This window comes from Lepidochelys kempii, chromosome 1, assembly GCF_965140265.1.
Source record: "Lepidochelys kempii isolate rLepKem1 chromosome 1, rLepKem1.hap2, whole genome shotgun sequence".
Classification (NCBI taxonomy): Eukaryota; Metazoa; Chordata; order Testudines; family Cheloniidae; genus Lepidochelys; species Lepidochelys kempii.
The window spans coordinates 160,897,242-160,923,383 of NC_133256.1; the positions used below are offsets into that span (position 1 = coordinate 160,897,242).

General features: G+C 46.7%; 2 protein-coding genes across 4 annotated transcripts in view; one reads left to right on the top strand and one right to left on the bottom strand.

Moving 5' to 3' along the window:
• Nucleotides 1-26,142, top strand: part of VPS26C (VPS26 endosomal protein sorting factor C) — a 59,960-nt gene that overhangs the window by 30,655 nt on the left and 3,163 nt on the right. Inside the window, exons 9-11 of the mRNA XM_073360986.1 lie at nt 906-1,360; nt 1,702-1,865; nt 2,440-2,603. The gene's annotated coding sequence lies outside the window, so the exon portion shown is untranslated. The remainder of the gene's footprint in view (nt 1-905; nt 1,361-1,701; nt 1,866-2,439; nt 2,604-26,142) is intronic.
• TTC3 (tetratricopeptide repeat domain 3) overlaps nt 11,654-26,142 on the bottom strand; it is a 131,330-nt gene continuing 116,841 nt past the window's right edge. For all 3 annotated transcript variants that reach the window (XM_073360973.1, XM_073360955.1, XM_073360964.1), the window contains 4 exons: nt 16,606-16,732; nt 16,236-16,463; nt 14,297-14,389; nt 11,654-11,782 (listed from right to left, as the gene is read on the bottom strand). In XM_073360973.1, coding sequence (XP_073217074.1) covers nt 11,675-11,782; nt 14,297-14,389; nt 16,236-16,463; nt 16,606-16,732 — 556 coding nt within the window. In that variant the 3' untranslated portion in view covers nt 11,654-11,674. The remainder of the gene's footprint in view (nt 11,783-14,296; nt 14,390-16,235; nt 16,464-16,605; nt 16,733-26,142) is intronic.

Consider the following 26,142-nt stretch of genomic DNA (forward strand, 5'->3'; position numbering starts at 1 on the left):
TGATCAAGAGCAGAGTGGTGCTGCTCCTCCTCCTTGGCGAAGAGGGAGCATAGGCCGGCGTTGCTGAGGTTCCACACCCCATGTTGGGCTAGCCACCTCGAGAGTTAGGAGTTACAACTTCAGGAAGTGCTTGTGTGTGCCCTTGTACTGGAGCTGAGAGAAGGGAGAGGAAGTTGGAGGGTTCCCTCAGAAAACATGGCCCGCTCCAAGTGATGTGGATCTTTAGAAAGACTGCCGCTCGTGACGATAGAGACAGCATTCATAGTGCAGAATCCTGACCAGGCTTCCTTAATATTCATCTCATTGTCTCTGAGTATGCCTGTGGTGCCCACTACTATGTTAGAACTGGGTACATTCTGCATCTCTATTTGTATGAATATCTTAAGGAATGTAATTGCTGCAATCATATTCTGGGTCTTAACTGCTCCCCCATTCACAACTGAATGACTCTACCTTGTCTGTGTGGATGTTGGAGTCAATTCAGTACTGTTTCTGGGATATTCCAACCCACCACTACATCCCTCCTTTCTGCCTACAGCATAGGAACAAGTCTGGTGATCCAGCAATCTCCTACCTTTGTTTTTTTCACCCTTTATTTATTTTTGGACAGGAGCGGGCTCTCTCTCCAGCCTGTCAGCACCTGGGGAACACATCTGTTTTTTACTTCCTTAGCTGCACTGGCTCCTTCATGGCAGAGCAGTCCAAAGAGCAGCAAGGGAAACCCAAGCAGTTCTCTATTTGTGAAGCAACTCTTTTTCAGACACTGAGAGACTGAACTATGCCTTAGCTGCCCACAGCCCACCAACCCTCACTCTGCTAGGACAGAGCTTTGAGACAAAAGGAGAATGAACTCCAAGAGGCACCAAAGGCAGCGCTCTCTCTTAATTTTAATTCCTGTTCCTCAGCTGAAGAGGAGCAGCTTTCAGAATGCAACCACGAGGGCGGGGAGGATTCTGCTGCACAGCTTCGCTCCTCATTCCTCACTAACAGGTAACACCTCTCACCTGTGGAATTGGGGGGCAGCCCGCTGTTGCTGCTGGAGCCTCCAGCTCAGCTCACCAGCAATAATTCTTCCAACAAGGGAACATGTTGGCAGTTCAGTTTCTTCTGATTGCTTTGTTTTATATAATTTAACTTTGATTTGTTTTCATGCAGCAGCGACTTCAGTTCAGCTTCCGGAGCCACTCTCACCCCTTAGCACAGTGGCAGTGAAGGCCTCCAAGCATTGAGCCATATGCAAGAAGTGGCACAGGCAGCTTCCCAGTAGCCTCAGCGAGTGAGCTATGTCCTGCTGCCCCAAGCTGCCAATCTTCACTCTGGCAGCGCCTCAGACCCCGCCCAAAGCCACAACTCAGCTATGGTAGGCTGGACCAAGAACATGAGGATTCCTGCAGAAAGGAGAACCCCTCACAGGGCTAAAGTCTTGCAAACTCCAGAGGCTCCAGGACCCAAAAAGACAAAAACATCCCCTTCATTAAGGCAATTCATATTGTTAATGAGCAAGTGGTGTAAAAATCACAGGTTAAACCTTCTCCTTCACCTTTTCTCCCTGGAGGGGAGGGTGTGCTGGGGCTTTTCTCCTAAACTGAAGCTCTCCCCGTGGTCTGTATCAGGTTCACTGCCCTTCCCCTCCATGTTGCAGCATCTCTGGGTAAGTTTCAAGCAGCCCTGTAATGGGAGTTGTGCTTTTCTTTCTTTCAGCCCACAGCCCCTCATTCTGCCAGGGAAAGGAGCTCAGAGCCTGAAGGAAGGAGTCCCTCTAGATACACACACAGAGGCTGTCTCCACAGTAGCACACACACAGCGTGTCAGGAAGAGGACTCCCCATTCCTCATGCAGCTGCACCATTTTGGAATTACAAGGGGGTAAGTGAGAAATCCTTTCCTGTGTTCAAAATTGATCCAGATCTACTGAGTTAAGCCCTGAGTGACCCTACTTCTTTCCTAAAGTGCTCAGAGGGCTGCTAGCCAGCCTGGGGGGAACAGACAGGCATAATTTCAGGCTCCCCCTCTTTTGGGCTATTCCCACAATTAGGATATTTGACCATAGGCATAGTTTGTACTCCTTTTAGTAATTTTCCATTGCTCCTACCTCACCCCTGATTTCAGAGGATTAAAACTAGACTGGATTTCCAAGGCTTGCACTGCTTTTTAGCATAAGCTTTGTGAGGGTTAAGTACCATCGTTATTCTTAAGTATTCCCATTGCCCCGGGCTGGTGTGTACAACACCAGTCAGCAATGGCGGATCCACATACATACAGGCATTCATTATACAGCAAGATTTTCATAATACAATTTCATGATATCAATCACAATTCATATATTGTACAGACATAACCCCAATTTTTTTTAAAGGGAGACAAATACATAATTGCTTTTAGGTTTAATGTAACTTCAAGTTATTGTCAATGCTCATCTGTTCCTGGGGTGTTTCTACAGCTTTGGAAGAGCTCCTGTGGACAGTAGCTTGAGTTGAAAGACAGTGACTCATTTCTGGAACTTGAAAGCAACAACACAAGACTACTTCCAAATTCCACGGGTCAGATGCATTGTCCATTTTTATGAATGAGTACAGAAGCTGCTAGCAGAAAGAAAATTATCTGGTAAGAAACTTCTCATTCTCATTGTCAAATTTGACAGTGTGTAGTAAAATAGTGGCCATGGTTGAAATGCAACCTGGAAAGGATAAAGCAGCAGAAAGCCAATGAGGAAATACCTGGCATCCAAATGTAAACTGGAGACTGTCCTCCTCCTACAGTCACCTTTTGAGAACATTATCAGGAAGGAATAGGAAAATACCACCCAGAGCAAATGCCTCAGCCAACAGGCCACAAAGTTTTACAAAATTTAGGAAAGAACAGTCGTGTTACTTTACAGTAACTGTAATTCTTTAATATGTGCTGTCCACATGGATTTCATTCCTAGTGCACATGATCCTCATGAGTGCAGGACTGGATTCATTTGGCCAGCAGTGTCCAGGGGGGCTGCATCTGTGGCCTGGATGTCCTTGTTCCCCCCACTGGTGCTACCACCCTTCAGTTCCTTCTCCAATACTGAATCCCAATTTTGTAGAATTCTGTAGTAGCAAGGAACAAGGGCAGGTCATGGAATTCACATGGACAAGACATCTCGAAGAACCTAAGTTACTGCAATACAAGGAGCCATTTACTCCTTTGACTGTCTGTCCACAGAGATCCCACTTATGGTGACCTTCCAACAGTTACCACCTTGCTTAGAGTTGGTTGCTAGGAGGCCTATTTAAACAAGGATTGTTGAACAGCACTACTAAAATTGGCATCCGATCCAGAAGCCTCAACTAAGGAATGATGTTGGGTAAAAGTGTGTACTGAGCTCCACGTAGCCAGCCTACAGATTTCAGAAGCCAGGATAGTACTAAGACTTGACCATACAGGTTGTTGCACTGTAGTGGAGTACACACTAATCACAGAAGGATCTAATCTGGCTAAGTCACTTAGCTTTACGGCAATCTAGTTGAGGCTGTTCTGCTTAGGACCAGAATGGTCTGAATTTCAGTTGAACAGCTTCTTGTGGTGACAGTTAAACAGCCAGCACCCAGGCTGTTAGGTGTAATGATATGATGCTGGGGACAGGATCTGACTCTAGTTCTGCAAGACAGTTGGGTATGGCAGGTAACTGGAAAGAGGACTGCGTTGACAGGCTCACCAGATCAGAGTACCAAAACTTCCTGGCCCATCCTGGGCCTACCCTGATCATCAGTTCTGTCTTGCCTCAGTTTCCTCAGAACACACTGCATCATGGAGATGGAGGGAAGGCATACATTGGACCCAGTGTCCATGGGATAAGAAAGGCATCTTCCAGGGAACGTAGGCTTGCACTCCTTCGGGAACAAAATCAGTGGCATTTCTTGTTCTGATCTCTGGCAAACATGTCTATTGTTGGGAATCACTACTTGTAAAAGACCAAGACCTTCTGCAGAACTGAGTTGTTGAGACAGCACTTGTGGGTGTCTGAGAATTGTCTGCTGAGGATCTGCTAGTGCAGTGGTTTTCAAACGTTTGAACTGGTGACCCCCCCTTATAAATTAAAAAAAACGTTTAACACCATTATAAATGCTGGATGCAAAGCAGGGTTTGGTGTGGAGGCTGACAGCTCGTGACCCCCCATGTAATAACCTCGTGACCCCCAGTTTGGGAACCCCTGTGCTAGTGAGTTCCAAACACCTGAAAGATAGAGGGCCAATGGCATGCTGTGATGATGAATACACCAAGTCCAGAGCCAAATGGCTTCCCTGTCTAACACAATGCATAGCTGAGCTGTTGCCTGTCAGGACCTGGACTGTGGTTCCCGAAGTAAAGACAGAAATGCTTTAGACCCAGAGTGGATGGCTCTGAGTTCCAGGATATTTATGTGCAGATGAACTTCCTGAGGTAACCACAGGCCCTCTATCTGTAGGAGATCCAAATGAGCCATCCCTGCCTGGAGGCATCTGTCACCAGAGTCTTGGTGCAGAGAATAGCACTCCCATGCATACCTGAAGAGGGTCTTTTCACCAGTTAAATGAGGAGAGGACTTCTTGTGGGACCATGAGCTGGATGTCCATGTGACATTTGCTGGAGAAATAAACTGATTTCAACCACCTTTGCAGGGAGAGTAGGTGAAGTCTGACAAATTGCATCATGTATGTGCATGCGGTCATGTTGTCTGAGAAGTCTGAGGCACGCTCTAACTGATGTCTGTGTGAGTTTGAAGTTGGTTGATGAGGTCTACTATAGTTTGGAACTTTTCTTGCAGAAGATAAGTTCTCATCATCTTTGAACCTACCACAGCTCTATGAACTCCATACTTGCAGTCAGAGAAAAATCTATGCTCATTCTATCTGTGTTGAAGCTCAGTGCGGTAAGAAGCTGTAGAATTACTTACAACAGAGTTGACAGGTTTCAGAGTAGCAGCCGTGTTAGGCTGTATTCACAAAAAGAAAAGGAGTACTTGTGGCACCTTAGAGACTTGTTAGTCTCTAAGGTGCCACAAGTACTCCTTTTCTTTAAACAGAGTTGGTCTCCTGTTGGACTGATCTTCCCCATATTAATCAGTCAAAGTAGGGGTAGACCTTGATACCCTGTCTCCTTAAGTGAGCTTCCACATCTGTCAAGCACTTGAACTCCCATGGTGCAATCTAGAATGGGACACCATCCGCCTTTCCAATTTAGGATGAGAAAATAATGGGAGTAAAATCATTTGTACCTTAACTGAGGACACCACCTCCACTCCTTTAAGATGTGGGATACAGTTTAGCTCTTGCTTCAACAGTACCTCCTTAGATTTCCTGAAGAGGGATGGGGAAGGAAGGTAGCAATAGTAAGGGTCTGGAACTGCAGTCAGTATCCTGTACTGATAATTTCTAGGACTCACTGGTGTGTGGTGATTCCAGTCCAGGCTTCCTGCGGAAAAAGGAAGGTTACACCAAAAGAAAGAGGGATGGTACAAATCCTCCAAAGGTTCTTCCAGACTCTTGACTGTGGTGTCAAAACCTGCTGGCGAGATGAATATGAAGAATAGTTCTGGAACCTCTGTAGGACTAGCTTGATAGCTCTGAGCTCCAACAGCTTTAATACTCTGGTTCTTTTCCTTGGCTTGCTAAGCTCCTTGTGCTATCCTGGGCCCAGGTGAGCTCCCCATCCTGTGAGGCTGGCATTCTTTGTGAGTATGTGGGGGTCTGGAAGGCATGTGTGAAGACCCTTGCGAACATTTTGTGGAATTTTCCATCATCTTAGAGAGTCAGCATCTGGTTTGGAACCAGTACCTGATCTTGCAGGCGAATGATTCCATACTTTCAGGTGCCTCCAGGCCTGTCCTCTGATATAGGACCATTGCTCATGAGGTGATTTCTGTACACAAAACCAAGAGGCGCAGTAGCTGTAGATAATTAGGATTGGCCTTGCACACTTTACCAACATGGATATCAGGTTCTGCATCTTGTGGAATCTGTCCAATCCAGGGCGGGCTCTAAGATTTTTGCCGCCCCAAGCAAAAAAATTTTTTGGCTGCCCCCGCTTTTTTTGTGCCCTCCCCCCACCCCCAGCTCCACTCCTTTCCAACCCCTTCCCCAAATCTCCAGCCCCGCCTCCTCCCCCAGGCGTGCTGCATTCCCCCCCCATTGTTTCCTGCGGCTCCCCCTCACCGCAACCCCCCGCCCTAGCTCACCTCCGTTCCATCTGCTCCCCTGAACATGCTGCCGCTCTGCTTCTCCCCTTTCCCTCTCAGGCGAGGGAGAGGCAGTGCGTTCAGGAGAGCAGGCGGAGGCGAGCTGGGGTGGCGGGGGCACATTTCTAGGGGCAGCAGGGCCGGCGCCGGGATGCCACCCCTAGAAATGAGCCGCACCAAGCACCTGCTTGTTTTGCTGGTGCCTAGAGCTGGCCCTGCCTTTCGCTACAGCAGTGCTCCCAGATGAACTCTCTTTATGGAGGAAGTCCAGAAGCTCTTCTTGGTATTTATCACTAATTGATGTGCGTGAAGCAGATCCAGCATCCGGATTGTAGCACAATGTGCCGCTGCTTGGGTCAAAGCTCTGATCAAAATGTCATCTAGGAGCGGGATATAGTGAGTGCTCTGAATCCTGAATTTGGCTTCATCAGCACCATCTTGGTAAAGACCCTGGGGGCCAGCAAATGGCCAGAGGGCAGCATTTGGTTCTGGTGGCAAGCCGTGATGTATGTGAATCTCAGTAGTCTGTGGTTACATGGCCATATAGGAGTGTGCATCTGCTAGAATCACAGAAGCAAGGAAGTCCCCTGGAGACAGGGATATCTGAAACTAGAGACTCCATCCACCATCTTGTCATCTTCATCCATTTGTTGAGCCACTTGAAATGCTGGATGGCTCAAACAACATCTAGACAATGAAGAAAGTGGAGTATTATCCTAAGAATCTTGCTTCTGAAGGAACCCTTCCTATTTCTCCTATGTCCTGGAGATGTGAGATTTCATTAACAGCTCACATTTAATGGAGGTCATTCAAGATGGGGGAGTGGATGAAGACAGGATGGGATGAAGTCCTTAGTATCTGTAACCAGGGCTGGCGTTAGACTTGCTGGGGTCTGGGGCCAAAGCCCAAGCCCCACTGCTCAGGCCCGAAGCTGAAGCTAAAGCCCAAAGGCTTCAGCCCTGGGCAGCGTGGCTCAGGTTATAGGCACCCTGTCTGGGACTGAAGCCCTGGGGTTTTGGCCCTCCCCACTCGGGACAGCAGGGCTTGGGCGAGCTCAGTTCCCCCCTCCTGGGATCGTGTAGTAATTTTTGTAGTCAGAAGGGGGTCGGGGGCAACGAAGTTTGAGAAACCCTGGTATATCTGTAATGGCATTCTTTTGTTGCTTACAACTTAGATATGTGTGTGCCTATTTATGCACTTACTCTGGTCAGATATTTCCAATTCCTCCCTGATTATGTCCTCTTGGATGGGTACAATGGGATTGCTGTCTGTCTCAGATTTGGAAGGCAGGTATTTGCCTTTAAGCTTGTCAGTGCAGTGTGTGCCTCACCCAGGTTGGATCCGGAGTGTGGATACAACCTGTTTGCACATGGGGGTGAAACAACCACCTTGTTGCATTTTTTTATGTCCTGCTCAGAGCCTGAATCTGAGGGCTCACCTCTCTCAGTGGAGGAGGTAGTGTTTGAGGCAGAGCACAAAACTTTTTGTTTTAAATGCCGTTGCTTTTCCTTTTAGCTCTTTTTGGATTTTTTTGCTGTTTTGGTCGTTTGCTGGTGTTGCTGCCCTGCTATGGTCAGGGCACAGGCTTTTGCAGCTTGCTCTGTATGGTACCTTGAGCCCTCTGGATCTCTCTCTCAGGGTCCCTCTCCCCCTGCCCAGGGAATGGGGTTCATTGCTAGAGTTTCCCCAGTTTGAGCTGGGACAAATGGGAGCTGAGTACAAGCCCTGCTTCTCTCCCTCCAGGGAATTTTAGGGTGTGTGTGTGGGGGGGTTGTAGCCCAAGCCCTTCAGGGGTTTTTTCCTTCTGGTGTTCTGTCCAAGCTGGCTGGCTAAAGTCCTCCTTGTCCTTGGAGTCTCTCCCTTGTCTGCTCAGCAACACTGGATCATGCTTTTCTGGGTTGGAGTTGCAGCTTCTTGGGGACAGGGTGGGAACCCAACAAGCCTGTCCAACACAGCCCCACTCCTAGAAATGCAAGGGTCGGTTGGCTGAGAACAGGAGGGCATAATTTGCCTTCCAAGAAGCCTGTAAAAGCTTCCTCACAAATAGACCACTGCTTGGATTTAGCTCGATGTTTGCACGTCAGTTCTGCCAGGCCTGAAGTGGGGGCTGAGATCACCCCACTGTACAACCAGTCCAGGAGAAGAAACGGTGCATGCTACAGCCGGAAAAAATGGGTAAAGCTGGGAGCAAATTGAACAGTCACTTGACTGCTGCCACAGAGGCAGAAGATCGGGCAATAAGCTGCATAAGGGGGCGTGACTTGAACAGGTTGTGCCACAGCTGTGAGCTGCCTCTGGAAACTGCACCCAGGAGGGCAATAACCCATAATATATTGTAATTGTGGGAGATGCTGGACTTCAGAATGTCAGTGCTGGAACACTTGATGCTGAGGACACAGGTACAGAGAGAGTATCTACACTGAGTGCTGGTGCGTAGGAGTGTGTACCAAAGGGACTGTGGTCTGCAGAGCTGGATGATACTGGAGTCACACAGTCCATCATGCGTGTTGTGGTGTTGGAGGGACCCAGTCTGGATTCTTTACTACTTTTTGACTGTGAAGCCTGAGATGCGTCCAAGAAATGGTGACTTGTTTCTTGGTTTAACAAGCACTGAAGAAGGTGACCTATGCTTAGGCTTGTCTTTGGAAGTCCTCCCCAGTACAAGGTCGATTGCATCAAGGAGGCCTGTAGTGCCCTTCAAATCTCAGGAACTGACAACTGAAATTTCTGATCAAGGAGGCAGCCCAGGAGCTTAGGGCAGAAGCACATTTTACAGGGGTGCTAACAGTAATGGACTGCTTGAGGGTTTATACCGTGGCCACCCCTCTCTTTTAAGAGTCTGAGGCGAGCTTCGTTGGGCACTCCAATAGAAAGCTTTAAGTGGGCATCCCTTGCCTTCTGAGTCCACTTCAAAGAAGTGGTGTCAGATAGAACAATGATCCAGGATATATTCTTCTCCAAAATTTAAAAGGCATCTAGAGTGCCAGTTATTCAGAGACATAGAAATGCCACATTAGGGACAAGATTTAAACATCAGAGATTTAAGTTCTGCCACGAAGTGTAAGGCCCCTGTATGGAAAACTGTACGTAATATAATAAAATTAACAACAAATTATTTTGTGTCGTTTTGCCCACTGGCAATATAAAAACAAGCCAACTACAACTAAGTAACTACTCTAATGAGGTGTAAGTGTGGGGAAGAAGATGGATAGAGCCCAAGTTCTGTCTCAGTGCTGAGGTGGTTGGCTGTGCTCCACCCTTTATGCTTTCATGTTGTTTGGGGGTCGGGGTATGGGCACATCAGGACATCCAGAGTAATACTAGATCTCAGCCAAAGGAAAAAAAGCTGAGATAGAACCCTAGCTGTGATACTTCCTCAACAATATTCTGATTTCTCAGGACCTTAGCTTACCTCCATATCCCCACATCAGTATCACCTATGAAAGTTTGTGTACAACAGGGGTATCAAACTCATTTTGTGGCAAAGTCGTGGATTGGGAGAGAGGTTACGCCTAAGAAAGAAAATCTTTATGTTTAGGTAAGATGTGAGTTCCTAATCAGTGGAAGTAATAACTTAGTTCATAGTTACATATGTAAAACACATGGACTTATACAAAGAAACCACACACTTTAGATGTAGAAATAATTTTACTTGATCACAAGCCTCAAATTAACATTAAACATACTAAATTGATTACAAGGTAGATTTAACAAAAAAACTTCAAAATAAGTATAAATAGGCTGCGTGTGGGAAAGGATTATTAGATATTTTATTTCATGTAACCAGTCAACTTTAATACTCTTGACATTTTCAGAGTCTGAAATGTTTAGTGGTATGTAGCCTAGTTTTGGTTGTCAGGTTGCTATGACAAGTTACTCAGCAATTAACAACTCTGAGCAGATTTTTTTTTTTTTTTAAAGGTGCCTCAATTGCAAGCACTTCGTGATTGAGGGGACAATTCAAAAAAGACCAACACTAAACTTAGTTCAGATAAACATTTTAGACTGGTTCAATAAAAAATAATTTAACAAATCTAATTTTCCAGAAGCATTTACCCCATACATATCAGAGAACAAGAGATAAGCCAGTGTCCAAGCACAGTCCAGGCACAATTTAAATTTAAATACTAATGATGATACTTGATTCATCTTCAAAAAAATAACATTTACAGTTAGAGGAAAATGTAAGTTCTTATATCACTTTCAACAAAAATCAGAAACTGCATGTAGCAGCAGAAATTTAAACCACACAGTGAGTTAGAGAAAAAATAAACATGATAAAAGTGAATAAATCATTCACTTGGAGGTCTACAATCAGAAAAAGTTAACACATAATAGTGGTTATTCAAAATATAAAATCTAGTCTAATCTAAAATACTTTAATTCTGGTTTTGTATAAACCATAACTTTGTGTGGAAACCTTATCTGCAGAAAAAAAAATCTCAACAGTTATCATTTGGGTTCTGAACAAGTTGTGATTTGAAGCCTTTAACTACAATCACTGCTTTGTGTATACATTGGAAATTAATAGATTTGAATCTCATTTTAAAAATAATTAAAAAAAATCTTAAACAGCACAGCTAATTAAAACTGAAGTTTTGAAAGACCCTACTTTTCATTATTTAAGCTGTTTTATTTTGACTGACCAAGCTGAGAAGAAGTTAGTATTTATTTTTTACACTGAAGCAACACTGTAATGTTTGTGTTCCAACTTTGCAGGAGAATGTTAATTAACTGAGCTACTTGGAATTTGATTTCTTCATGTAAACAGCTGATTTTTTTTTTTTTAAATAAAAGGATGACAAACTTTTATAAATGCTAAATTTGGAGTCAAATGGTATCTGACTGTGACCTTTTAAAGGTAGAGAAATTTCAAAGAAAGGACAGTCAACCTGTTTAGGTCCCAAAAACAATGTTCCTTATTAGCTGTTTATATAATTATATAACCTTTTGCTTGAATTCTCGAGAGATCACTCCATCTTCCAGGGATGAAGCACGTAGGCCTTCCCTGGAGGAAGGTATATTTGGTGGCCTACATGGCTTAGGTATGCCTTTAAAATAAAAAAATACCCCATGTTTTACCCTGATACACGTGGGATATACATTTTATTCAGTTTAAACATACAAAGCGGATAATTACATAAAAGAAAGCTACATAAAATCCTCTTCAAGATAGCCTATGGTATGTTAATACACACATCCATTTGGCCAGTAATTAAGAAAAAAGCCAGCATTTTCAGTATTAAAAATTAACTGGTTTGATTTTTTTTCTTCTAAATTTTAATTGGAATAAAAATGATAATATTTATTTCTCATGACGTAGAACACTCAGTGAAGTTCTGGCTTCATTGACTTCAACAGAGCCAAGATTGCACCTATGTTTCTAGGCAGCACATTACACATATACATTTGTTACCAAGATTATTTATTTTCAGCTACTAATATGAATTGCATCTTCTTGCTGATCTGATTATTAATAGTAAGGGAAGATTTAAGCATGTCGGTTTCGTCCAGGAAGCTTAGGGAAATCTTCAGGCAATAGAGCATGAACGCGACATGTTGGGCATGTATTTTGTGTTTTAAACCAGGTTCCAATACACTGTAAAAGATGGCAAGAGAAATGTCAGAAACCTTTAGTTAATTTCAGCTATACTAAGAGTTTTCAATTTAGTGATAAATACTAACAAAATTACATTATTTAAAAACAGGTAGTTTTCCAAAGCATTCAACCATAAGTTAAGATTTGGTGTTGGAAAAAATCCAGCCTCTGGTTCTATGATGCTACACAGACTGAGTTTTTTTTTAAAACCCATTTCTGGTGTACACCAATTATACAATTACTTTTATTACACTTATTTTTAAGGTTTGGAAACAAAAATAAAAGTGCTCAAGGACAGCTTTTCAATCATCAACTTTATTAAAGTCCTACATAATAGTAATGAATGTACTTTAGTATACAATTTTGATTCTTCCTTACTGTAAGAACTTACTATAGATGTCGCTATTTTCATGGGTGTCTACCCTTTTAACAAAATACTGGCAATGAAGCCTGTGTTCCTATTACAGTTCTGGAGTTTGATTGCTAATGGGTAAGGCTAGGATTTGGTCATGCAGGTCGCGGAGGAATCCGTGACTTCAGCCCACAATGGCTGGGAGCTGCAGGCTACCCTACCTTCCCTGGAGTGGCAGGGGCCCCCACAGCATGGGGAATTCTCCAGAAGCTCCCCCGGCAGCTACCCAGCAGCTGCAGGTGGGGGTCTCTTCCAGCCACAGCAGGGCAGGGTGCTGGACCCTCCTCCCTCTGTCTTTTTTCATAGAATCATAGAATATCAGGATTGGAAGGGACCTCAGGAGGTCATCTAGTCCAACCCCCTGCTCAAAGCAGGACCAATCCCCAACTAAATCATCCCAGCCAGGACTTTGTGAAGCCTGACCTTAAAAACATCTAAGGAAGGAGATTCTACCACCTCCCTAGATAACGCATTCCAGTGTTTCACCACCCTCCTAGTGAAGAAGTTTTTCCTAATATCCAACCTAAACCTCCCCCACTGCAACTTGAGACCATTACTCTTTGTCCTGTCCTCTTCCACCACTGAGAATAGTCTAGAACCATCCTCTCTGGAACCACCTCTCAGGTAGTTGAAAGCAGCTATCAAATCCCCTCTCATTCTTCTCTTCTGCAGACTAAACAATCCCAGTTCCCTCAGCCTCTCCTCATAAGTCATGTGTTCCAGACCCCTAATCATTTTTGTTGCCCTTCGCTGGACTCTTTCCAATTTATCCACATCCTTCTTGTAGTGTGGGGCCCAAAACTGGACACAGTACTCCAGATGAGGCCTCACCAATGTCGAATAGAGGGGAACGATCACATCCCTCGATCTGCTTGCTATGCCCCTACTTATACATCCCAAAATGCCATTGGCCTTCTTGGCAACAAGGGCACACTGCTGACTCATATCCAGCTTCTCATCTGCTGTCACCCCTAGATCCTTTTCCGCAGAACTGCTGCCTAGCCATTTGCTCCCTAGTCTATAGCTGTGCATTGGGTTCTTCCGTCCTAAGTGCAGGACCCTGCACTTATCCTTATTGAACCTCATCAGATTTCTTTTGGCCCAATCCTCTAATTTGTCTAGGGCCCTCTGTATCCTATCCCTGCCCTCCAGCGTATCAACCACTCCTCCCAGTTTAGTATCATCCGCAAATTTGCTGAGAGTGCAATCCACACCATCCTCCAGATCATTTATGAAGATATTGAACAAAACCGGCCCCAGGACCGACCCCTGGGGCACTCCACTTGACACCGGCTGCCAACTAGACATGGAGCCATTGATCACTACCCGTTGAGCCCGACAATCTAGCCAACTTTCTACCTACCTTACAGTGCATTCATCCAGCACGTACTTCTTTAACTTGCTGACAAGAATACTGTGGGAGACCGTGTCAAAAGCTTTGCTAAAGTCAAGATACAATACATCCACTGCTTTCCCTTCATCCACAGAACCAGTAATCTCATCACAGAAGGCGATTAGATTAGTCAGGCATGACCTTCCCTTGGTGAATCCATGCCAATTTTGTCATGGACATTTTTAGTAAAAGTCAGGGACAGGTTACAGCTTCTGTGAATTTTTGTTAATTGCCCGTGACCTGTCCATTATCTTTACTAAAACGGTCTATGACAAAATTGTAACCTTACTAATGAGCTTAGCATGTCTATAGCACTTTAGTTTTTTGAAGTGATGCAGAAATATGTAATTAATTAGTAACTTTATGAAACTTTGAATAGAAGGGTTGCAGTCAACTTTATTTTTAAGCTTAAATGGTAGTTTAAGAAAACCATTTTAGTGTCTAGCTCTCTAAAATACAAGAAAATTTTGCCAATTGAAAATACAAAAGAGGAATATTCTCAAACATACGATGAGTTATTACAAGGGATACAATAAAAACGAATCTATGAATTGCTACTTTAATATCAACATGAAATACTATGAAACTGGGGGATTTTTTGAGAAGGGGGAAGATTTGTTTAACTCAAATATTTTTACACCAGATAGGTAGGTTCAAAAGACTCACAGGTAAACAGTATGAGAATATAAAAAAAATTATTAATCCTTACTCGTCTGTGAAAACTGTGTCCACATTCTAGCACACACACATCCTCCTGGCTTAGCTCTTCATGGCATATTATGCAGGGATCATCATCAGATGTCTAGAGATAAAATAATTTAAATATATATTTTACATAAGGTTAACAACTACTTAAAAAAAAAAAATCTATCTAGTCAGCTAGTTGTAACACAGTGGGTCGAGTGCCTTCCAAACCTAAAACAGGCATAGATCCTGCCCTGACGAGCTTACAACCTATTGTAAACAAACCCATTCCTCCTATCTTTTTTTAAAAGCCCAACAGAACAGAACAATAGTATTTCAAAGTAAATAAATTGTTAACACAAGTGATGCTACCGAAGCTGAGACACCATTACGGAATGCTTTCGAAGACAGAGCACTGAAATTTTCAGGAACAGGCAAAGTTTAATGACTGAAAGTTTAGGAATCCCATCTCCAATTTTTATTTGCATATTATGGTAAGTGCATCCTGCAAGCACCTCAGATAAATCTCGTTCTGTCTTCTCAAATCACCTTATAAATAAATCCTCATACACTATCACACCTGATAGTGCTGTTACATACATTACACATCTGAAAACAGAGACTGGGAAAGTGAATAATAATTTGAGTATTTCAAAGCACTTTAAAAGTGGGGAAGATATCAAGTAGGGTACCCATCACCATTTTACAGATGAGTATATTGATGCAGGAAGAGCATAAGGGCTTGCAGTTGTAGAGCACTGGGAGTTGAACCAGCCTTCGGAGACCGCAGCATGGAAAATGCTGCCGTGTGTTTACACTGTCAGCTGCAAGCGCACTGGCATGGCCACATTAGCAGCTCTTGCAACGCAACAAAGAGCAGTGCATTCTGGTTGCTATCCCAGGGTGCAAGTGGCTGCAACGTGCTTTTCAAATGGGGATGGGGGGTGCAGTGTGACAGGGAGTGTGTTGTGTGTATGTGGGGGGAGAGTGAGTGTGTTTTGGAGGGCAGAGAGTGTGTCAGCATGCTGTCTTGTAAGTTTGGACAGCAGCAGACCCTCCTCCCCCTGTCCCTCTCTCAGCAGCATTCCACACTAATGGTTGCTTTGTCCCAGAGCAGATAAGCATGCTGGCTGTCAGAAACAGAGCTTTGAAAGGGGATATCCACATGCCTGCAGCTGAGTTCAAAACAATGAGAAGAGTGGCCACTTGACTTCAGGGGATTATGGGACCTTTCCGGAGGCCAACCACAGCACACTAATGCAACATGCTGTCCACACTGACACCCGGGCGTACCAGCTGGGACGCAGCAAGCGTTATGCTTCTTGTGGAGGTGGATTACCAGGAGTGCTCCAGTTGCAGAGTCCAGGTGCTCTACGTGCCTTGCCAGTGTGGACACCTCAGGAGTTAGGGAGTCAGGGAGTCCAAGGCTGATTTAATGCGCTCTAACTTGCAAGTGTAGCCGAGCCCTAAGTGACTTGTCTGAAGTTCTGCAGCAAGTTAGTGGCACAGCCTCCAGGAGCAGGACACGGAGAGACTTTCCAGTTCTCTGCTCTGAAGACCAGGGAACACTCAGAGAATTGGCTTACAATGCCTAAAGCAACAAGCATTAGAAAAAAGGCATCTCTCATTCGATTGGATGTGTGTGTAACGAAGCTGTGCTGCATTTACTGCCAAGTATTTACAGGCTGTCTCGTTAATTACTGCAATGCACAAAGATCTGATCTGACTAATTAAGGCATTTTATAAAGTATCTTCTAAGAACATTAGTGAAGCAAATGAATACAGATTTTCTTTTTTAAAATATAAGAGTTTTGATTTCTTCGTTGAACTTTCTGTAAGATATAATACCTTGACTTAATTAAAAACCATGGAATAATGCATCATAAAATTGCCCTCTTGTGCTTTGATATATCGATTGAATACATATATATTTTTAAATTAGTGAAAGAGTAAAGAAAACTTACAGTAGAATCGTTTGATTTTATCCATTTTGATTGTGATGGTCCTCCAACAGGTCTCCATGGCTGGTGGGTTGGCTGTGATGGCTGAGTTGTTTTGTTTGCGGCAGATTTATAGGAAGGCCTTGCCTTGGATAGGCTAGACACATTTCCCACGGCAGACTTGGCTACTTTCAGAGTCTGAGTTACAGCACAGGATGCTGGCTTTTCAGTTCTCTTTGCCGAGGCTGGAGCCTACAGAGGTATTGCAAAGTAAAATTCTGTCATCATCAAGCATTATGTCATGCATTTGCTAAAGAACATTCAGTATCCTCTTCAACTTTGTTTCACAGTTTTAATCAATTACAGTGCAAAAAAGCTGACATCTGCCATGTACCTTTTTCTTATTTTGATGGTCCAAAATGAGTTCTGTCACTCTGGTAAGGATTTCATCTGAGCTCAATCCTGAAAGTTTGTTTCCATTTTTAATTTGTACTTCTTTTATGAAGTTAGTAAGATCGAAACTGTAAAGGGGAAAAAAGTAAAGCACAGAGTTTTACAACAGTTTGTACTGTGATTCAGTCAGCACAGTTACAGTAAAAAAAAGCTTTTTCATAGTAGTGGTCCTCTTTTAAAAAAAAAAAAAAGGGGGGGGGGGAGGTTGACCTTTAATGCACTTTAGTAGACACACTTCTAGATACTATTCTGTCAGTGTCTAGTTTTCACTGGTCTTATCATGAAACACCAGCAGTTAGATGTTTTAACCACAATGGACTGACTCAAGGAAATAGTTGCAATGTTAAAAAATAAATTATAGCCGATTTCAGAGGTAACCAGAAATAGAAGGTTCAGAGGCAAGGATCAGGAAGGCCAAATCACACCTGGAGTTGCAGCTAGCAAGAGATGTTAAGAGTAACAAGAAGGGTTTCTTCAGGTATGTCAGCAACAAGAAGAAAGTCAAGGAAAGTGTGGGCCCCTTACTGAATGAGGGAGGCAACCTAGTGACAGAGGGTGTGGAAAAAGCTAATGTACTCAATGCTTTTTTTGCCTCTGTCTTCATGAACAAAGTCAGCTCCCAGACTACTCCACTGAGCAGCACAGCATGGGGAGAAGGTGACCAGCCCTTTGTGGAGAAAGAAGTGGTTCGGGGCCGGATGCGCTGCATCCAAGAGTGCTAAAGGAGTTGGCAGATGTGATTGCAGAGCCATTGGTCATTATCTTTGAAAACTCATGGCGATCGGGGGAAGTCCCGGACGACTGGAAAAAGGACAATGTAGTGCCCATCTTTAAAGAAGGGAAGCAGAAGGATCCTGGGAACTACAGTCCAGTCAGCCTCATCTCAGTCACTGGAAAAACCATGGAGCAGGTCTTCAAGGAATCAATTTTGAAGCACTTAAAGGAGAGGAAAGTGATCAAGAACAGTCAGCATGGATTCACCAAGGGCAAGTCATACCTGACCAATCTAATTGCCTTCTATGACGAGATAACTGGCTCTGTGGATGAGGGGAAAGCGGTGGACGTGTTGTTCCTTGACTTTAGCAAAGTTTTTGACACTGTCTCCCACAGTATTCTTGCCAGCAAGTTAAAGAGGTATGGGCTGGATGAATGGACTATAAGGTGGATAGAAAGTTGGCTAGATAGTCGGGCTCAACGGGTAGTGATCAATGGCTCCATGTCTAGTTGGCAGCCGGTATCAACTGGAGTGCCTCAAGGGTCGGTCCTCGGGCTGGTTTTGTTCAATATCTTCATAAACGATCTGGAGGATGGTGTGGATTGCACCCTCAGCAAGTTTGCAGATGACACTAAACTGGGAGGAGAGGCAGATACGCTGGAGGGTAGGGATAAGATACAGAGGGCCCTAGACAAATTGGAGGATTGGGCCAAAAGAAATCTGATGAGGTTCAACAAGGACAAGTGCAGAGTCCTGCACTTAGGACGGAAGAATCCCATGCACCGCTACAGACTAGGGACCGAATGGCTCGGCAGCAGTTCTGCAGAAAAGGACCATGGGGTTACAGTGGACGAGAAGCTGGATATGAGTCAACAGTGTGCCCTTGTTGCCAAGAAGGCCAATGGCATTTTGGGATGTATATGTAGGGGCATTGCCAGCAGATCGAGGGAGGGGATCATTCCCCTCTATTCGACATCGGTGAGGCCTCATCTGGAGTACTGTGTCCAGTTTTGGGCCCCACACTACAAGAAGGATGTGGAAAAATTGGAAAGAGTCCAGGGGAGGGCAACAACAATGATTAGGGGACCGGAACGCATGACTTATTAGGAGAGGCTGAGGGAACTGGGATTGTTTAGTCTGCGGAAGAGAAGAATGAGGGGGGATTTGATAGCTGCTTTCAACTCCTGAAAGGGGGTTCCAAAGAGGATGGATCTAGACTGTTCTCAGTGGTAGCTGATGACAGAACAAGGAGTAATGGTCTCAGGTTGCAGTGGGGGAGGTTTAGGTTGGATATTAGGAAAAACTTCTTCACTAGGAGGGTGGTGAAACACTGGAAGGCGTTACCTAGGGAGGTGGTGGAATCTCCTTCCTTAGATATTTTTAAGGTCAGGCTTCACAAAGCCCTGGCTGGGATGATTTAGTTGGGGATTGGTCCTGCTTTGAGCAGGGGGTTGGACTAGATGAACTCCTGAGGAACCTTCCAACCCTGATATTCTATGATTCTGAGGATGTCCCTGGGGGACAGAGATGTCACAGTCAAAGCTAGGGTTCCCTCTGGAATTTTGTGGTGTTCTACCATTTGTTGAGTCTGAAGTCCAAGACAGCGGACAGTCCCATGCCGCGATCCTCTCCCTTAAAATTCTGGATGACAAAAAATATGAAGGATAGCCCTAAGAACCTTTCTGTTGCTCCTACATCCAGAATGTTAATTTATCACCAGTTCGGGTTTGATAGGATTGCTTGAAATGGAAGAGTGGATGAAGGAGGGATGGGTGAGGCCCTCAGAGAGTAGCCGCAAAAAACAGTTACTCACTTTCTCGTAACTGTTGTTCTTAGAGATGTGTTGTTTATGCCCATTCCAAGCAGGTGTGTGCGTGCTGCATGCATGCCAGCCGGAATATTTTTCCCCTAGCAGCATCCGCAGGGTCGGCCTGGGTACATCCTGGATTGGCGCCTTCATGGCACCCAGTATAGGGGCCTGCCAACCCCCTACACCCTCAGTTCCTTCTTGCCAACTATTCCGACAGAAGGGTAGGAGGGTGGGTATTGGAATAGACATGAACACATCTCAAAGAACAACAGTTACGAGAAAGTGAGTAACTTTTTTCTTCGAGTGATTGTTCATGTCCATTCCAAGCAGGTAATTCACAAGCTAGAGCTCAGGAGGTGGGGTCAGAGTTATCCACAGAATGGACCACGACTCGCGCAAAATCTGCAACGTCCACGTAGCTGCCCTGCAAATTTCCTGAATAGAGACTTGTGCCAGGAACACCAGAGGAGCCTGGGCCCTGGTAGAGTGGGCAGTGATCTGCGGAGCGGGCTCCTTTGCCAGGGTGTAGCACTCCCTAATGCAGGACGTGATCCACGACGATATGCGTTGAGAGAATACTGGGAGGCCTTTCATTCTGTCTGCCACGGCTACAAAGAGTTGGATGGACTTCCAGAACAACTTAGTTCTCTCTATGTAGAAGGCTAAGGCCCTATGCACGTCTAGTGAGTGTAGCCGGAGCTCCGCATCGGCGGAGTGTGGCTTGGGATAAAACACTGGGAGGAAGATGTCCTTGGTCATGTGAAAATGGGAGACGACCTTCGGGAGAAAAGCTGGATGAGGCCTGAGCTGGACCTTATCCTTATGAAAAACTGTGTAAGGGGGCTCAGTTGTGAGGGCCCTGAGCTATGAGATTCGTCGAGCCAAGGTAATTGCCACGAGGAATGCAACCTTGAACGAAAGATATAACAAGGAGCAGGTGGCCAGAGGTTCGAATGGATGGCCTGTAAGCCTGGAGAGGACTAAATTGAGGTCCCAGGCAGGGACAGGCTGACGTGTGTGCGGGAAGAGCCTGTCCAAACCCTTGAGAAAACGACTGACTATAGGGTTTGGAAAGACCGAGAGACCATTTGCGCCCAGATGGAAGGCGGCGATAGCGGCTAAGTGGACCCTTATTGATGAACGGGAAAGGTCTTGATGTTTTAGGTGAAGGAGGTAGTCCAGTATAAATGGTATGGGGGCGAGGAGCAGCAACTGACTGCGTTGCTCTGCCCAGATGAAGAATCTTTTCCATATGGCCAGGTACGTAGCCCTGGTGGAGGGCTTTCTACGACCATGGAGGGCTTTCTACTATCAAGGAGGACTTGTCTGACCTGGTCCAAACAAGACAGCTCTGCGGCACTTAGCCACGGAGCATGCAGGCCCGTAAGGTGGAGCAATTCCAGATTCGGGTGCCGGAGTTGGCCCTGGTCCTGCATGATCAGGTCGGGGACCAGCAGCAAGGTGAGTAGGGCCGCTATGAACATTTCCAGGAGCAAGGTGAACCAGTGCTGACGCAGCCATGCCGGCACTATTAGTATAACTCAGTGCCGGTCCCTGCGGATCTTGAGGAGCGCCCTGTGGACTAGTGGGATGGGTGGGAAAGCAGATAGCAGGCAGCCCTCCCAAGAGAGAAGGAAGGCATCCCCGATGGACCCCAAGCCATGGCTCCCGAGGGAGCAAAAAGTCTGACATTTCCTGTTGCCCGGAGTGGCGAATAGGTCTATCTGGGGAGAGCCCCAGAACCGGAAGATTGAGTTCACCATGTCTGGCCAAAGGGACCACTTGTGGCCATGGAAGGTCTGGCTGAGGCTGTCTGCCAGCGTGTTTCGCACCCCTGGGACGTATGAAGCCTGCAAGTAGGTCGAGTGCTCCATGCAGAAGTCCCACAGCGCTAGGGCTTCCCAGCGCAGGGGAGAGGAGCGTGCACCCCCGTTTGTTGATACAGAACATCACCGAGGTGTTGTCCGTGAGGACTGAAACACACCTGCCCATTATGTACGTTTTGAAAGCGTAGCATGCCACATGCACTGCCCTCAGCTCTTTGACATTGATGTGAAGAGCGAGGTCCATCGGAGACCAGAGGCCTTGGGTCTTGAGGTCCCCTTGGTGAGCACCCCCAACCCAGATCCGAGGCGTCTGTCACCAAGGAGAGCAAGGGCTGAGAGCCAGCAAAAGGCACTCCTGTGCAAACTACTCGTGGGTTGAGCCACCACAAGAGGGAGTCCAGCACCAGGCGGGGCACAGTTACGATCCTGTCCAACGTACCTCGGGCTGGTAGGTACACCAACGCCAGCCAAGACTGGAGTGGACACAGCCTAAGCCTGGCGTGCTGCACCACGTATGTGCAGGAGGCCATGTGTCCCAGCAGCTTTAAACAGTTTCTTGCCGACGTTGTGGGAAACTGTCTGAGGCTCTGTATGATGTTATGAAGTGAGCAAAACCTGACTTCTGGGAGGTACGCCCTGGCTTGGGTAGAGTCCAGGACCATGCCTATGAACTCTATCCTCTGCACCGGGGACAGAGCAGACTTTTCCTCGTTCAGGAGGAGACCTAAGTTGAGGAAGGTCCTCCTTATAAATTCGACCTGAGCCTCCACCTGGGCTCTTGAGCGACCATTGATCAGCCAGTTGTCAAGGTATAGAAAAACCTGTATCTGGTGCTTATGCAGGAACGCCGTGACGCATTTTGTGAATACTCGGGAGGCAGTCATCAGCCCGAATGGGAGGATGGCAAACTGGTAGTGGCCTCTGTTCACCATGCATCTGAGGTAGCATCTGTGATGTGTGACTACTGCGATATGAAAATACGGGTCCTTCAAGTTGAGGGCGGCATACCAGTCTCCTGGATCCAGTTAGGGGATAGTGGAGGTTAGCGAGACCATGCAAAACTTGAGTTTCTTTACGTACTTGTTGAGCTGTCGCAGGTCCAGTATGGCTCTGAGGCCCCCCCCGGCCTTCAGTATTAGGAAATACTGGGAGTAGAAACCCTTGCCCCTTACCTCCTGAGGAACCTCCTCCACTGACCCCATTGAGAGGAGGGACTGCACCTCTTGAATTAGAAGTTGTTCAGGGAGAGGGGTCCCTGAAGAGGGTTGGGGGAGGGGGGTGGGAAGGTACAGAGTTGGATGGAATATCCCCTCTCTACCGTGCGGAGCACCCATCAGTCTGAAGTAATTCGGGACCAGGCACGGTAGAAAGGGGATAGACGGGACGAGAAAGTAAGATGGGAAGGATCTAAAGGTCGTACTGGCAAACCGTCCTCGACCGTACCCTCAAAAGGGTGGTCTAGAGCCCAGAGGGGCCCTGGGCTGGCCAGAGCTTTGTCCAGAGGGAGGGCGTTGCTTCCTCCGAATGCTTCTGTTTTGCCTACGCTGAGCGTCCTGGCAATTTTGGGGTTGGTAAGGACGAGAGGCAGGTTGAGGCCTAAAATGCCTGCGCTGGGTAGCAGGCGTGTGAAGCCCCAGTGAACGAAGGGTAGCCCTCGAGTCCTTCAAGCTGTGAAGTCTCTTATCCTCTTATCCGTCTCTATCCACCAAAGAGTCCAGAGGAGGGTGGGTGCAGAGATGTTCATACCCTTTAGAGGGAACAAAGTAGCGGTGCTCAGATTTCTTGGCAGTAGGTGCCAGAGAAGCCACAAGTTCTTCGCTGTTTCCATTATTGACTTGATAAGTGGCAATGCAACCCTGGATGGGCTGGAGGGAGCCAGGATATCTATGACAGGGTCTAAATCCTCTTCCTCCTCCTCTGCCTGAGTCCCCAGGCTTTGGGCAGCCTGCCTCAAAAGCTGTTGAAGAACCCGGCTGTCCTCCAAAGCTGGGGCCATCTAAGTCCCCGCAACCGCTTCATCAGGTGAGGACGAGGAAGAGAGAACAGGAGGTGGGCCCAGTTCACTACCCTCCGCCCCCCTGAGGTCCCTCAGCATGCGGTACTCAGGCTGTGGACCTGGTATTGATGAAGAACTTGGCATGGCATCCGGTGCCGGAGCAGACAAATCCGGCGGGACCGAGACCGACGGGGTCGATAGGGATGGAACTGAGGCTTCCACCGGTGGCGTCACCTGGAGAGCCAGTGATGGAGCTGCCTGAGGTACTGGTGCTAAAGCTATCTGAATCAGTGTGACCCCTCCCGACTGTGGCACAAACGACGCTGAGGACACAGACACTGTTCTGGAGCGCGGGCCATGGGCTTGACCTTGGCTCGGACGGTACGCTCAGGGTGTCCAGAAGGGCCATTGTGCAGGTGGTTGCCACTGTGGCTGCCACAGTGCCGGGTATGGTTGGTGACTCCGCTGGGACCTGGACCTCCTGTTCCGCAATCTGCTGGATCGAGTTGAGTCCATCTCTGACCCCGAGGTTTCCGAGTAAGAAGACCCCGGAGAAGCAGTTCCCCTGGGTCGCCAACGGATGACTACTCGACTCCGGGGAGCAGTGTGCTTCCTGCGCCTGTGCAGACGGTGCCGGAGATGGAGACCGATGGGCCATCATGGCTGGCTTACCCCTGAAGTGAAACAGGGGGCGTGCAGTTGCTGGCGAATTGTCCCTCCTTTGAGGGGGAGGATAGCACCGGGAGGTGCATCAGGTCCGTTGCCACCTCCAATGCCTCCGGCATCGATGGTGGCTGTAGGTCCACCAGATGGTCCAGGGACCGAGGAGGGTTCGGATTCGACTGGACCCCAGCCGGCACAGGAGTCGACAAAACCCTGGACAGAAGCAAGGCAGAGTCGGTCTGTCCCGAGCCACTCGTGGACGCCGCCGGCCCTTTAGGTTTCGAGGGGGGTGATGGGTCCCTCACTGGCCTCTTCTTTTTTACTGGCACCAGAGATGGAGACAGTGCTGAACTGAGGTAGACGCCCTATGGCCCGAGCCGTGACAGTGCTCGTGGGCTTTAGAGTCTTTAGCCGGGTGCATTTCGTGAGCTGTTGGTGCTGGAGCACTGCGCACCAAAGAGGATGTGCTTGGTGCTGGGTCATTGGGTCCCGAGTCGGATTGCCATCTGAATGCCGTCTCCATGAGCAGGCGTTTTAGCCTCTGCTCTCTGTCCTTAAGGGTCTTGGGCGGAAACTCTTGCAAATGCGCCACTTGTCCTTTTGGTGAGTCTCACCACGGCACCGCAAGCAAGACGAGTGAGGATCACTCTTGGGCATAAATTTTCCACAGGACTTGCAGAGTTTAAACCCCAGAGACCTGGGCATACCCCCGAAGGGGAAACGAAGGATCTAACAATCTACTAACTATATGAAAAAACTATAACTATAGGGAACAACTATTGAACTATGTGCACTAGGAACAAAAGACACTGCTAAGGTGCTTGCTGTAAGAGCGAGCAAAGTTCCAGCTAGCCGTCACGGGGGGTAAGAAGAAACAGAGGGTGAGGGGGCAGCAGGCCCCTATACTGGGCGCCATGAAGGCGCCACTCCAGGGGGCGCCCAGGCCGACCCTACAGCCGCTGCTAGGGGAGAAATCTTCTGGCTGTCGTGCATGCAGTGTGCACACACCTGCTTGGAATGGACATGAACAATCACTCGAAGAACTCTTATTTCTCACCCACTTGTCTGTGGTCAATAGAGACCATTCTCCTGAGAAACGGAAAATTCAAGGAGTATTTCTGCATATTACTGGGCTTGTAATTCCTTCTCAACACACTATGTGGGGAGGGACTGCTTTGGTTTGGAAGTGCTGTCTGCCACAACTTAATACAATTTTTTTCCAGACAGGAGACAACCTGTGTATTTGGGTGAGCATAGAATTTGTTTGGAGCAGGCATCTGTAGTCCAGGACACAGTTAGATGTGATGCCATGGCAGTATCTGAGAATCTTACTGTATCTACTGAGGTATCTGCCATAAAGTCTGTTGCTGGGGTTATTTTCTTTAGATAGACCAGAAGTCAGGATGGTTCTTTTGGCCAAGGATGTCTCAAAGTTCCTTTTATGGTGGCTTTTACCTTTTCGTATCATTGGGAGAGAAATCCTCTTCACCTAGGATTACCATTTCTTTTGCTAGAGATGCCACTCTAGTATCATCTTTCTGTATTTCTGTAATGGCGTTTTTTGGTGCTTGCAACTTTTATCTAAATGCACACCTGGTTATGCGCTTAGCTTTCTCAGGCATTTCCCATTCCTCCCTGTTCACATCCTCAAAAGGATGCAGTGGGATTGCTGTCTGAAGTGAGGATTTGGAAGGCAGGTATTTGCCCTTAGGCTTGTCCTTATGTGCCAGTTCTGGCTGATCTGGAGAGCAGATGCAACCTTTCTGCTTGTGGTCTCCAATTTATCAGAGGGTGAAAAACCTTTGCATGTTTTCCATGCCCTGCAGAGAGCCTGAATGTGAGAACTCTCCTTCCTCATCAGAGGCGGCAGAGCCTGAGTCAGAGGAGAAATACTCTTCTATTTCTTCTAATTTTTTTGGATTTTTGGCCCTTTTTATCTGCTCAGCAGGAGTTGTCACCAGGCTATAGCTGGGGTGGTGTTTCTTGAGTCCCCTGGAAATATCTCCTATCTTCCCCTCTACCTGGGAATGGGGTCTCATTGCTAGTGTCTGTAGTTTTGTGTGGGAAGGAGAGCTATGTAGGAATCCTGTTTCTTTTCCTAGGGAATTTACGATCCACTTCTGTATTTTGGGGGGGGGGGGCTGATGCCCATTGTTTTTTCATTCTAACCAGGGTCTGCCCCAGGACTTAACCCCTTTGCTGTCTGGCTGGTGTCCTCGTCTTTGGCTCTCTCTCCCCCCACCCCAATAACCTGTCTCTTGGGTGGGATTTTCTACATTGGAGTCATGGCTCCTCGGACAGGCATGTCAGGTCTCCCCTGCCCTGAACCCCATGTCCTGGCAGAGAATAGACAGCATTAATTTGCCCTCTGAAGATCCTGTAAATGCTGCCTCACATATGGAACACTGCTTAGATTTAACCAGTGTTTATGGAAGAGACCTGCTATGCTGGATCAAGGTGGCTGACGC